This window comes from Uranotaenia lowii, chromosome 3 (genome assembly GCF_029784155.1).
Source record: "Uranotaenia lowii strain MFRU-FL chromosome 3, ASM2978415v1, whole genome shotgun sequence".
NCBI classification, from domain to species: domain Eukaryota; kingdom Metazoa; phylum Arthropoda; class Insecta; order Diptera; family Culicidae; genus Uranotaenia; species Uranotaenia lowii.
In genome coordinates this window covers 298313896-298328152 of record NC_073693.1, presented here as the reverse complement: position 1 = coordinate 298328152, position 14257 = coordinate 298313896, and the positions used below count along the sequence as shown (strand labels likewise).

At 43.2% G+C, this 14257-nt stretch overlaps 1 protein-coding gene and 1 long non-coding RNA gene across 2 annotated transcripts; one reads left to right on the top strand and one right to left on the bottom strand.

Moving 5' to 3' along the window:
* Positions 1–4018, top strand: LOC129755783 (uncharacterized). Its single transcript, XM_055752428.1, has 3 exons — positions 1–135; positions 199–274; positions 331–4018. Exon 3 carries the CDS (start codon positions 1533–1535, stop codon positions 3564–3566), a length of 2034 nt encoding a protein of 677 aa, XP_055608403.1. The 5' UTR covers positions 1–135; positions 199–274; positions 331–1532; the 3' UTR covers positions 3567–4018.
* Positions 4019–5772: 1754 nt separating this feature from the next.
* LOC129751600 (uncharacterized) lies at positions 5773–6145 on the bottom strand. The gene is made up of 2 exons (XR_008738752.1): positions 6033–6145; positions 5773–5970 (listed from the first exon to the last, which is right to left on the bottom strand). It is a non-coding gene; the product is annotated as an uncharacterized LOC129751600 (long non-coding RNA).
* Between the last annotated feature and the right edge of the window lie 8112 nt (positions 6146–14257).

Genomic DNA, 14257 nt, shown 5'->3' with positions numbered 1-14257 from the left:
AAAACCCACACAAAAGCAGACCACTGATTGAGGGTGGACACACCCTGGCGCTAAGAGCTCGTGTAGAGCTGTCAAACAAAAAAGCGCACGTGAAAAGTGCAGTCGGCGTGCAAGGAAAAGAAGCATCGAAATAAGGTATGCTCTTTTCATTTAAAATTTATCGCGAAAAGCGACATAATTTTGTAAATTCCTTCGCAGGAGTGAGACGAAAAAGTGCCGGAGCAGGCCGTGCTGCCCGACGACAGATTGTGCCGGAAAAAGCCTTCGTGAAGAAGTGAGTAGCGCACTTTAAATTTATAGGTTAGGTACTAATGATGTGGTTACTTGTAGGGCCGTTTTACCGGATACCAGCAGCCGGCCAAGGGCCAGACTGTGACAAAGGCAAAACAGTCTGCCTCCGATTGCCGTGCGGTCAATTTTCATCTTTTATTCGGCAGGAGGGAAACTTGTATCAAGATCACTAAAGATCCACCCGACAGTGCCGCTCTGCAGTGTGGGCTATCAGAGAGCCAATATAGCCGAACATTTCGCGCGCCTAGGAGAAATCCCGGCGGCGCGACGTATCGCGCATTTAGTTTCTGCCTCCGATTGCCGTGCGGTCAATTTTCGTCTTTATTCGGCAGGAGGGAAAATTTTTATCAAGATCCCTAAAGATCCACCCGACAGTGCCGCTCTGCAGTGTGGGCTGCCAGAGAGCCAATATAGCTGAACATTTCGCGCGCCTAGGAGAAATCCCGGCGGCGCGACGTATCGCGCATTCAGTTTCGGCCTCGAACGCTGTGCGGGCATTATCGAGCGGAAGAAGGGTGGCGGAACATACGCGTGCCAAGGATCATTCCCGGCGGCGCGGTTTATCACTGTTACCGGCCACGAGAGCCGAATTGCGGCTGTAGGTGATTTCGTCATTGTGTTGCTGTTAGTTTTTTAAAGGGACGAGCCGAAGAAGTTGAGCTCGACCAACCCGTGCCCAGGATCATCCCGGCGGCGCGACTGATCGTGTTTTCCTCGGCCAAAAGAGCCGTGCCGACATTGGCCGAACAAACGTGCGCCCAGGATCATTCCCGGCGGCGCGATTCATCTGCGTTTCCTGCCACGAGTGCCGAATTACCATTGTCGGCTGTCACTGCTGTTGTGTTGCTGCAGAGTCATTGAGAAAGGAGTCGAAGGAGTGTCGTTACCATTTTGCGCGCCTAGGAAACAAATTCCCGGCTGCGCGACTACCTGCAAAATCGTTGCTCGGCGGAACGAGCTGAAGGAGGAAGTGTTTGTGTGCCGGCTCGCAGTGCCGAAGGAAATAGGAGTAACGGCTCGCAGTGCCGCAGGAAGAGTGATGATCCGAGGTGGCGATATCACAGGTGAGCTTTAGTTAAGGGGGACTGGTGGGTGGATGAAATCTATTTTCCTCGCGCACAATTGCGCAAATTATTAAATATGCCTATTATATCTGTTAGGGACAACCCGAGGCAATAACAGACAGGCAATATTGGCGCCCGAATTTAATAGAACCTTTTAAGATACTACAAAAATTGAAAATGGACATTATTGACTTGAATGATGAGGAAATTGATTACGAGCTTCGGCTCAGAAATAAGTTTGATCTTGGTTTTAGTAATCGCAGAACGAAACTTAGCGCGTTGCGAAATTTGATCACGGAGGAGAAAAAAGCAAATTCTTATGCTAGATCCTCAACACATGTGATGAACATTGAAGATAATCTCAATTTATGTTTGACTAATTTAGAAGCGATAAAAACAAACGTGCGTAAAGCTGTCAATGAAAATGATACGAATGCTAAACGACAATTATTCTCGCGTCTTGAGCATTACCGCAACAGATTAGATCTTATTCCGAAAGATCAACCGCGAAGTGAATTGTTAGTGCAACTGATGAGTGAAGTGAAACAGTTAAATGCAGCGTTGACATCGAATGAGGATGCAGGTAGAGTAGACAATATTCAGCTAGAGGCAGCAGCAAATCTAACGGTTTTGGACAGGATGCCGAGAACCTCCAGCCCATTTAGAGGATTCGACGAAGAGGAACTGAGATTGAACGATCGACGAACCAGGGGTGCATCTGTACCATCGGTCAATTTAAGCCGTCAATCAGAAACCATGCAACGAACTGGAGCCATTCCCAAAGCCAGCAACAACACGAGGGAAGGCAACCAGGGGCAGAACAACACCGGAACGAGAAACGACGTCGAATCTAATAAAAGGAATCAACTTGAACTGTTGGAAGAGATTTTGGAGAGGCTTAGGCAGTTACCTATCTCGCAACCACAACAAGCAGCTCAAATTCATCAAGCACCTCAACAAAACATTAATGCAGCTCTTCAGCAATCGGGAATGCAACAAGTGCATCATCTTCCTGAACGTGGAAATTCACAGCGCGATCGAGGAGTGCATCGAGACAACCAGAACAACGAAATGTCTCAGGAGCTTCGCGACGAAGTACTGCTGTCGATTCTGAGAGAGCAGAACAGGCACCAGAGAGGACCAAGAGGAAAACCAATTCACGCATGGCCTTTCAAATACGACGGAAAAGGAAGTCCGCTAGATCTGATCGTGTTCATCAAGAAGGTAGAAAAATTTGCAATGACCGACGACATGAATGGTGACGAATTGATGTCACAAATAAAATTTCTTCTGGTTGGAAAAGCCTTAGACTGGTTCTGTTTGGCATGCAATGCGTACATCTCTTGGGATGAATTTAAAACAAGAATAAAACAACAATTTATTCCTAGAGATTTTGCACAGTGGATAAGAAAACAAGTCTACTGCAGAGTACAAAAACCGAATGAATCATTTGAGACTTTTCATTGGGAGTTGACGTTAATGTTCGGCGCAGCTGATCCTCCATTTTCGGAGATGGACCAGTTCCATATTATGAGAACAAATTTAAATCAACACTTCAGATTAGTATCGATTGCCGCGCAAGTATCATCGCTAGCCAGCCTAATTAAAGTTTGCGAAGAGGTGGATGAAGCAAATATTAATGGAAGCAGCTTCGCGGGCAATTCACATCGACCACAAGAGCTCGGACGTGCAAATGTTTACAGGCAGTTAAGACCACAGCTACAAAGGGACAACAGACCAACAACACAGCAAGGGATTAACGCAATCGAAACCGAAAACACACCACAATGGAATTCGCCATTAGTTCAGCAGAACGTGCCGGATATGTCACAGCAGTATAGCAACACAAATGCAGGTTTAAGTCCAGCGATGCAGAACTATGATCTTTCAAGGGAAAGTCAGACCTCCGAACCCAGATACGGGAACGAATTCATTGGAGCAAGTTTCAACGCAGTTCATGTGGATAATCAAGGGCGAAACCAAAGAATGCCGAATCGCCAAACAACAGCAAACACGACATCGACGTTGAGATGCTGGCAATGTGGCAGAGACGACCATTTCTTCCTAACGTGCCCATATCCCAAAACACACCTGTTTTGTTATCGATGCGGAAAACAAGGATACACTGTGAGGAATTGTACCGACTGTATTCAAATGGCCAGAGACCTCATGCACAACCATCCGGGAAACGCCAGAGGCGGCAACTGTTAGAGGGTCCAAATTTGCTGCCCAAGACAAAAACCGACCCCACAGAATCTATAGTAAAAAACTTTGGACATTCAAACATAGCTGTACACAACATCTCCACATTTGACAATAGACCGTATCTTGATGTGACATGTAGAGGAATCCCAATGAAAGGAATGCTAGACACAGGAGCAATGTGCTCACTCCTAGGAGGTAGTAAAACTGAAATAGCAGAAACCCTCAAACTTCAGAAAATTCCAGGTCGAGGATCAATATTTACGGCCGACAACACGAAACACAAAATATCACACTACGTCATGTTACCGATAGAACTCAAGGGTAAGCGGCACGTAATGCCAGTAATATGTTTAGAAAATTTGCCTGATAGTTTTATTCTGGGAATGGATTTCTTTAACAAATTTCAAATGAAATTACTAGTGAACAGCATCTCTGAAGAAAACAATGCTCGCTTAAACAGTCTATCTGAGCAACAAAAACAGCAGTTGAAAGAAGCAGTCGAAGAATTCCCTTCATCTGAATCGACAGGCAAGCTAGGAAGGACGCATCTGTATACTCACGCAATTGACACGAATGGTGCAAAGCCAGTGAAGCAACGGTTCTACACAATGTCTCGTTTTATCCTACAAGATGTAAACAAAGAAGTTGACAGGATGTTAAATATGGGCGTGATAGAAGAAGCCTTCTGCTGTCCGTGGAACTCGCCAGTAGTAGCAGTTCGCAAGAAAGATAACTCCATACGCTTATGTTTGGACGCGAGAGGATTGAACAAAATTGTGATTCCTGAAGCTTTTCCCATTCCGCAAATAGCAGCCATAATGCAGAATCTCAGTGGATGTAAATGGTTGGCATCAATCGACCTAGAAGCAGCTTTTTGGCAGATACCGTTAGAAGACAGCTCGAAACCAAAAACCGCATTCACAATTCCACAGCGAGGTCATTTCCAGTATTGCGTAGTTCCATTCGGCCTTTGCACCGCAAGTCAAGCACTTGCTAGAGTCATGACGAGCCTGTTCATTGATCTGGAACCCGAGGTTTTCGCTTATCTAGATGATATTATCATCGCAGCTAATTCTTTCGAAAGATTCACACACCTGTTAAGAGAAGTAGCATATCGGTTAAGAAACGCAGGATTCACTATCAATAAAAAGAAATCAAGCTTCTGTTTGCCCAAATTGAAATATCTAGGATATATCCTAGATGAGAACGGTTGGAATGTAGACCCTGACAAAACTTCCGCAATCACAAACTTCCCACAACCAAAAAACCGAAAAGATGTTCAACGTTTTCTAGGAATGGCGGGCTGGTATAGGCGCTTCATCAACAACTTTGCCAAGATTGCTGTGCCGCTGACGGAACTGACAAAAGCGAAGACAAAATTTCGATGGGGTGAAGCTGCTGAACTAGCATTTCAACGTTTGAAACAGTGTCTCACAACTGCACCAGTTCTCACCACACCAGACTACGCAAAGCCATTCCAGATAGCATGTGACGCAAGCGAAACAGCCATTGGAGGCGTACTGACTCAAGGAGAAGAGGCAGCGGAAAAACCAATATGCTATCACTCTGAAAAACTATCGTCATCCGAACGAAAATATTCACCGACTGAGCGTGAATTTCTGGCAGTAATACGATGTATTGAGAAATTCAGGGGCTATGTCGAAGGCTCCCCGAATACGAAAATATTGTAACACAACAGTTCCTGTAGTAGTTATAAAACGATTGGAAACAGTGTAAAAAAACGTTAATAAAATTATATTTGAAACCATAAAAAACATTGCACTTATCTTGAATTCCAAAACGACGGTCTGCTGAATATGGCGTTAAGTTATGTTACTGTTTAAAACTGTTAAAACTTCTATATGGAGACACTGTTTTAGCAACAGTTAGGGAATGGTTTATAAAACGCTTATGGATAACGTTTTCAGGGCATTGAACTGTTTCTAGAATGAACATGTGTAGGCATATTTTTAACGGTTTGTCAAACCGTCAATCGAACTGTTACGGAAATCGAAATGATCATTGTACGAACCGTTTGTACTGAGATTACTGTTTTTTGAATGGTACCTCATATAACGTAACCATTGAAAAAGCTTTTAGATTATATCATTAAACTGATAAGAAACGTTACAAAAATACTGTAATACTTACAGTGAGTTTAAGAATAAAAAACGCTTGTCAGTAAGGTCTCAATGAAATATAACGATACAAATATTTTTGATAAATTTCTTTATTCATTGTATTTATTTACTTCACATTTTAACACTTGCACCTCATGTGGCACTTGCACTGTTACCCACCTTCGAAATAACGAAATATATCGAGTTTCATGTCCCTGCTGTTTAATTCCATGTCGCAATCGGCCTTTCCTCTGAATGTAAATAAGTGCCTCAGGAGCACTCCCAGGATGCTGAAAAATGCAAATCGATTACTTAAAATTTATCAACACACGAAATTATGTTTAAAGCTTACCTTCATTAGCTGTTTTCCAATAAATTGCATCTTTTAAAAAGTGCCCAATTGATTTTCGCCGCAATAAGAAAAATTTTTGAACAAAAATGGCTGACTTGAACATGTGCTAGCAGCTGTCAATATTTGCTTAGCTCTGTTCAATGATGAATTACAATAAATGTTTAATTATTAATAATGGAAACCAAATGATTTATGATACCGTTTTTTTTTCTAGATCAAATTTGAATGTACATAGAACAGGTCTGTAACATTTGACAGAAGGCATGAACGCTACAGATAACGGTTCGAGATCTTTTGTACGATTATTGATAAAACTGAAGTAAATCGTTGAATGGTATCTTTCACCTTTTCAGAAACCATCACATTTTCATATTAATGTTCATAAAAGATTCTTATCGTTGTCGAAGTAAAGTTCAATATAATAGCTACGTTTACAGTGACAATCACTATTTACACAGCAGTAGACGAATCGTAGAGACTGTTTGAGAATCAGTTTTTAAGTATGCGGGTCACGATTCACTGTTTTTTGTGACCACGCCAGTCTCGAATATCTTAGAAATATGAAAAATCCATCTTCACTGATGTCTCGGTGGATTCTGCGGCTCAACGCATTTCAATTCGACATAAAATATCGAAAAGGAGCTTTAAACAAAGTGCCGGACTGCTTAAGCAGAATCGAAATAAATTCCGTAGAAGGTACAAATGATTCATGGTATTCGAACTTAGTTCATGGTATTACCGAAGATCCTGATAAATTCCCGAATTTTCGTATAATCCAAAATGAGTTGTTCAAACACTGCTCCACTACGGACGAAGTAGGCGCTAAAACCTTCATCTGGAAGCAAGTCATTCCTCAAGAAGCCAGATTGGAAATTCTAAGGAAATATCACGACATACCAACAGCAGCACACTTAGGCGCAGATCGCACTCTACAGAAGATTCAGAAATCGTTCTACTGGCCGCGCATGGTGATAGATGTAAAAAGGTATGTCCGCAACTGTTCTGTTTGCAAGGCGGTTAAAGCTCCGAACGAATGTTTAACTCCAACTATGGGAGGTCTAAAACCTGCTTCGCAACCATGGGAGTTGATATCAATAGATTGGGTTGGTCCACTGGTGAGGTCGAAGAAGGGAAACACGGTAATCCTCGTAATAGTCGACTGGTTTACTAAGTATGTACTTGCTCAACCATTCAGATCCGCTGAAACCCAGGAGATGATCAATTTCTTGGAAAAATACGTTTTTCTCAAATTTTCTACACCCCGAATTATATTAACTGACAATGGATCACAGTTTAAAGCAATCGCATTCGTCTCATTACTTCGTAGATACAAGATAGAACACATGAAAACTGCCTACTATACGCCCATGTGTAATAACGCCGAGCGGGTGAACCGCACGCTCATCACCTGTGTTCGAGCACTCATTGACGAGGACCATCGAGCGTGGGACGAACATCTACAACAAATTGTTTGCGCAATCAACACAGCGAAACACGAAGTATCTGGAATCTCGCCACACTTCGCGAACTATGGTCGAGAAATGATCGTCTTTACCGAGAACTACAAGCTGCAAGGTCTTAACTCTTCCATGAATCCTCAAGAACAGCAAGAAAATCGTATCAAAGCATTAGCGAAGGTGCACGACTTCGTCAGACAACGAATACAAGATGCTCACGAAAAAAGTAGAGCAAGGTATGACCTTCGAGCCCGCACCAGGAGTTTTGAGATAGGCCAACTAGTCTGGAGAAGATCATTCCATCTGTCGTCGAAGCTTAAACAGGAAACAAAAAAGTTAGGACCCAAATTCATTCCTTGCTTCGTCAGAGAGCGAATAGGCGCCAACAACTACCGGCTAGAAGACGTGTCCAGTGATCACCAGGGCATATATCATGCAAAAGATATAAAAGCCAATTAGAAACAGTCATCAACATAGAGCTATGCAAGAAGATAACCATCAACCAACAAAAAACACCAAAATACGCACAGCGGTAAGAAAAACAACAACCGTCCACCGAACGAGAAACATCGGCAACACAAAAGCTATGTCCGAAGACAAACGTCAACCAACAAACAGAATAAAAATACGCCAAGCGGACACTACATTCACCAATCATGACAAACCTACAATCAACACAGCTATGAACGACGACAAGATCAACGAACTACGTTAGCACCACCAGAACACCAAAATACGCACAGCGGTAAGAAAAACAACAACCCGTCAACCGAACGAGAAACATCGGTAATCCAAAAGCTACGCCCGAAGACAAACGTCGACCAACAAGCAGAATAAAAATACGCCAAGCGGACACTACATTCATCAAACATGACAAACCTACAATCAACACAGCTATGAACGACGACAAGATCAACGAACAACATTTAGCAACACTAAAACACAAAATACGCACAGCGGTAAGAAAAACAACAACCCGTCAACCGAACGAGAAACACCGGTACTCAAAAGGCTATGTCCGAAGACAAACGTCAACCAACAAGCAGAATAAAAACACGCCCAGCGGACACCACATTCATCAAACATGACAAATCAACAATCAACACAGCTATGAACGACGACAAGATCAACGAACAACATTTAGCAACACTAAAACACAAAATACGCACAGCGGTAAGAAAAACCACAATTCACTGAACGCGAAGCATCGGCACACTTCACAGCTATGCACGAAAACACCAGTCAACGTACTATGCCCAAAGTCAACACTCAAGCCAAAAACACGCCATTCGTGAAAGATAGAATCCCAGCAACCGAACATGACCAATTGACAAAAACAAGTTCAATTTGTCAAGAAAAACCCATACCTGCAGCATTGAATATCAAGAAACAACTGTCAAGATGTCAACTTACAACATCGCTAAAGAAAAGTCAAACAAATCAAAAAATCCAAGTCAAACTATAACCATTCATATAATGTCCTTAATAATAAGCCCTCGTTTGTAGTATAAGTCGCCATTATCTAAGAAAAGAACCAACAAATCCACCACCAACAAGTTCCACCTTTCCAAACCTAAAGCAATAACCATAATGCCATATTACAAATTCACGTCAATAGTTCAATAGGGAGAAGTAACTATTAGCAGTAAGCATATCTTCCAGAACTTAGCTGGAGAGCTGATTGAAACTTATAACAATCAGTCAAACTTTAGTTTGAGTATTAGCCCTACTTTAGCTGCAAGCGCTATGCAGTTTTGAAACAAAACAAAACACTCATCGTAGCTGCAAAATTGCAGAATGATTTATCGAGAGTGCACCATTTTAACTATTGAAACTTCTCCCTAAGAACCCCACAATCAAGAACCGCCATCAAACAAGTACCACAAAACCATAGCCCATATCAAACCATCCAACCACACCACAGTCAAACCATAATCAGAAGAAGAAACGGAATTAGCAGTAAGAAATCTTCCAGAACACAGCTGGAATGCTGATTGATCATACTGACATCAGTGAAACTTTCGTTCGAGATTCAAGAATTAGGCCTAAGTTCATTGCAAACAACTTGCAATTAAAAGAAAATTGAACACTCGTCGTGGCTGCAAGTTAGCAGAAAGATTTGTCGACAGTGCATTAGTTAAGTAACTAAGACTTCTCCTGATATTACCGGCAACCTAAAAATTTTGTGAATTTGTCATAAAAATTCACAAAATTTTAATGTAAAAAGTGGATTGTATTACATGCACTCAATTCTGGGTTACAAAAACCCACACAAAAGCAGACCACTGATTGAGGGTGGACACACCCTGGCGCTAAGAGCTCGTGTAGAGCTGTCAAACAAAAAAGCGCACGTGAAAAGTGCAGTCGGCGTGCAAGGAAAAGAAGCATCGAAATAAGGTATGCTCTTTTCATTTAAAATTTATCGCGAAAAGCGACATAATTTTGTAAATTCCTTCGCAGGAGTGAGACGAAAAAGTGCCGGAGCAGGCCGTGCTGCCCGACGACAGATTGTGCCGGAAAAAGCCTTCGTGAAGAAGTGAGTAGCGCACTTTAAATTTATAGGTTAGGTACTAATGATGTGGTTACTTGTAGGGCCGTTTTACCGGATACCAGCAGCCGGCCAAGGGCCAGACTGTGACAAAGGCAAAACAGTCTGCCTCCGATTGCCGTGCGGTCAATTTTCATCTTTTATTCGGCAGGAGGGAAACTTGTATCAAGATCACTAAAGATCCACCCGACAGTGCCGCTCTGCAGTGTGGGCTATCAGAGAGCCAATATAGCCGAACATTTCGCGCGCCTAGGAGAAATCCCGGCGGCGCGACGTATCGCGCATTTAGTTTCTGCCTCCGATTGCCGTGCGGTCAATTTTCGTCTTTATTCGGCAGGAGGGAAAATTTTTATCAAGATCCCTAAAGATCCACCCGACAGTGCCGCTCTGCAGTGTGGGCTGCCAGAGAGCCAATATAGCTGAACATTTCGCGCGCCTAGGAGAAATCCCGGCGGCGCGACGTATCGCGCATTCAGTTTCGGCCTCGAACGCTGTGCGGGCATTATCGAGCGGAAGAAGGGTGGCGGAACATACGCGTGCCAAGGATCATTCCCGGCGGCGCGGTTTATCACTGTTACCGGCCACGAGAGCCGAATTGCGGCTGTAGGTGATTTCGTCATTGTGTTGCTGTTAGTTTTTTAAAGGGACGAGCCGAAGAAGTTGAGCTCGACCAACCCGTGCCCAGGATCATCCCGGCGGCGCGACTGATCGTGTTTTCCTCGGCCAAAAGAGCCGTGCCGACATTGGCCGAACAAACGTGCGCCCAGGATCATTCCCGGCGGCGCGATTCATCTGCGTTTCCTGCCACGAGTGCCGAATTACCATTGTCGGCTGTCACTGCTGTTGTGTTGCTGCAGAGTCATTGAGAAAGGAGTCGAAGGAGTGTCGTTACCATTTTGCGCGCCTAGGAAACAAATTCCCGGCTGCGCGACTACCTGCAAAATCGTTGCTCGGCGGAACGAGCTGAAGGAGGAAGTGTTTGTGTGCCGGCTCGCAGTGCCGAAGGAAATAGGAGTAACGGCTCGCAGTGCCGCAGGAAGAGTGATGATCCGAGGTGGCGATATCACAGGTGAGCTTTAGTTAAGGGGGACTGGTGGGTGGATGAAATCTATTTTCCTCGCGCACAATTGCGCAAATTATTAAATATGCCTATTATATCTGTTAGGGACAACCCGAGGCAATAACAGACAGGCAATAAGTTGGATTTAATACTTTGTTCGGTCTATGTTAGTCCATCGATCAACATAAATGATTTCGAAACTGACGTCCAAGCTATTTTCACTAATCTGACGCAAAATACAAAAATCATTCTTGGTGGTGATTTCAATGCTCACCACACAGACTGGGGAGATGATATCTGTGATGCAAGAGGAGAGAAACTCGTTGAAGCAATAAATAACAGTAATCTATTGGTAGTCAACAACGGTAGCAAGACATACATCCCTTTACAACTGAACCAGCGACCTACTGCTATTGATGTAACTATGTGTTCTGCGAATTTGATAGATACGGTACGTTGGATGGTTTTGGACTATGGTATTGGAAGTCACCATATGTGTCTGGAAATCTCGTGGAAAAATAATTTACATTGCAACAATAAACACTTCTACAACAAAAAACTTATTCGCCAAGAAGTGGCTGCTTTAGAACACTACGACTTTGACAACTTTTCTGAACTTTCGTCCAAAATGAATAGCATACACAAGTCAAGCAAAATGAAATGCAAAAACACCCCAAAGTTCTGGTGGTCCGACATTGTAGACGAGGCATGGAAGGACAAATCTGAGGCTAGAAAAAAATTCAATCAGATCTCTACAGTAGATAACCTCTTAGATTTCAAACGAAAGGCAGCCATTTTTCAAAAGAGGAAAAGAGATGAGATACGCAAAAAATTCGAAGAGTTCTCTAATGAGTTCAACCCTTTCACTAGTTCGAAGGAACTATGGCAGAAAGTGGGACGTTTAACCGGCAAACGTTTTTATAAAAAAGAAAACTGTTTATTACACGATGACGAAGCTATGGCAGAGACGTTTTTGGACACACACTTTGGATCACACGACCCACAACCATACGAAGAACCACTAAATGTACTTACAAATGGCTTGCTCGTTAAGGAGTCGTGGCACAGAATTCTAGCTTCCAAAAAGAAGACATCAGCTCCTGGAGAAGACCACCTTTCTTATGAGCTACTGGCTCATTTCAAACCCGTGGTAACTGAAAAGATAATATCCTTGATCAACGAAATGTGGATGAGAGGAGTCCTAGAAGAGAGCTTGAAGGTAATAAAAGTAATTGCCATTCCAAAACCCGGTCGTGACCAAAGCACCGCAGCAGGTAAGCGTCCAATTTCATTAGTACCCACTTTAACCAAGATCGCTAACACAGCAGTATTGGAACGTCTGCAGGACTTTCTTGACGTTAACAATTTACTGCCAGAAACCTCTTTTGGCTTTCGCAAAAACTCCTCAACAAATACATGCGTTTCATTTGTCCTTAACTGGCTGAAACAAAGTAAGCGAGACAAATTCACAACTGCCATGATATGTGTCGATCTGTCAAATGCTTTCAACGCGATCAAGGTGGACAAATTGGAGGAAATTTTAAAACATATAAAAGTTCCACATGAAGTGCTTCGCTGGGTTATGTCGTTCCTGAGAAACAGGACAATAAATTTTCATATGAGATATGTTGTAAACTGGGGTAGCACGGATACAAGGTAATAAATAACACGTAATTACTAGATACTACATATTAAAATGCCTTTTATTTGGCCGAGATAAAATACGTCGCGACTAAACGTTTACTACAAAAAACATAAAGTGATTGGTTGTGTAGCGAGAGAGACCCTCTAAATGTAGGTGGCGCAATCTGTGGCCAAGGAAGGAAGAAAAGGCTTATAATTCCGGCCTAATGCCAAGCACCCTAGAGGATAAATGCGCGTGTGACTCACCTTCCAACTCCGGCAGCAGCGCTGGCAGCGCGGTGATAGGGGCACTGCGAAATACCTCTTCCTTCCCGCTGCAGGTTTTCGCGGAGGATGCGGCTCTTTTTCCTGCGATTTCGTCCCTCTACTTCTTGGCGAGACTACCTGGGATGGGATCCAATTTCCCAGGAGCAGACGATAATCATCTCCAAGTCGTCCATTCAGGCGAACAAAATCTGCACTTCTGCTGACGACGAACGATGATGGTTCTTCTTCGATTCTGCCGTCCTCGCTCGGGAGGAGGTCTAGATTTTTCTTCACCACAATCTCAACACGAATTACGAGTCCATCCTTTTCCGCGAGCTGTACCGGACCCTGGCTCCAAAAACCACACTGCCCCGTTTTTTCCCGAAGGTAATTTCCCGGATTTTGATCCACCGTAGCAGGGAACACAATCGAGTCTTGAAGAATCGACACTCGAAAACGATATTTTTCACTGAGCGCACACACACCCGACGACCCTCGCGGTTAAGTTGGTTGGACGTCAAAGATTTTTGCTGCTTGAGCTGCTAATTTGCCTCGATAGGAACGGAACTGGTTCCTTTTTTTCTTTTTGCCGCGTGGCCTCCTTTTTTCTTTTTTTTTCTCTTTCTTGACGTTTTCTCCTCGGTTGTCATTTATACACGCTCAAAAGCATTTCATTAATTTAGGGTGCTTAAGCCATATCATACTCAATTTTGATAAAGACGTTACACAACACTACCACAAGAGAGGAGTTTCTTGTGAGCTGAAGCGAAGCAAGCTCACAAGAAACTCAAAATTCTGTTCAAACCAGGAACGACATAGAGACTATTCAGATCGAGATGTTTATCCTCAAGTATATCTTGAGCGGTACGACGAAGCTAAACTTCAACAAAACTAATATACATGAGCCCACAGCTCACCAGATCGGTTGATCCTTAACGTCCACAAAGCCACAAATACATAACGACAATCCATGTTGCCAGAAGTGATCAGTAAACCAGCCAAGCTGGCGAAGTCGTCTCTATGCCGCCCTAACCACTCTACTACCAAACAGTCTTGTGGTAAACATTCATCCGAAATCTTATTTGGTTCAATTGACTAACCAAGAGATCTCACAAAAGGAACTGCAAGATCCAAAAAGAACAGATTATTAGCTCAATGATATGGAGGCATGTCTATGTCGGTATTCCTCGGGAAAGGGTGGATTTAGCACCCAAATTGTCATGAGTCCAGATGGAAGTTTTACCGCGCTTCCAATTCGCGTTGCTTTTGA

Excerpts from the sequence above, each read along its gene's own strand:
- LOC129755783 (XM_055752428.1), top strand. The coding sequence starts at position 1,533 with ATGGACATTATTGACTTGAATGATGAGGAAATTGATTACGAGCTTCGG.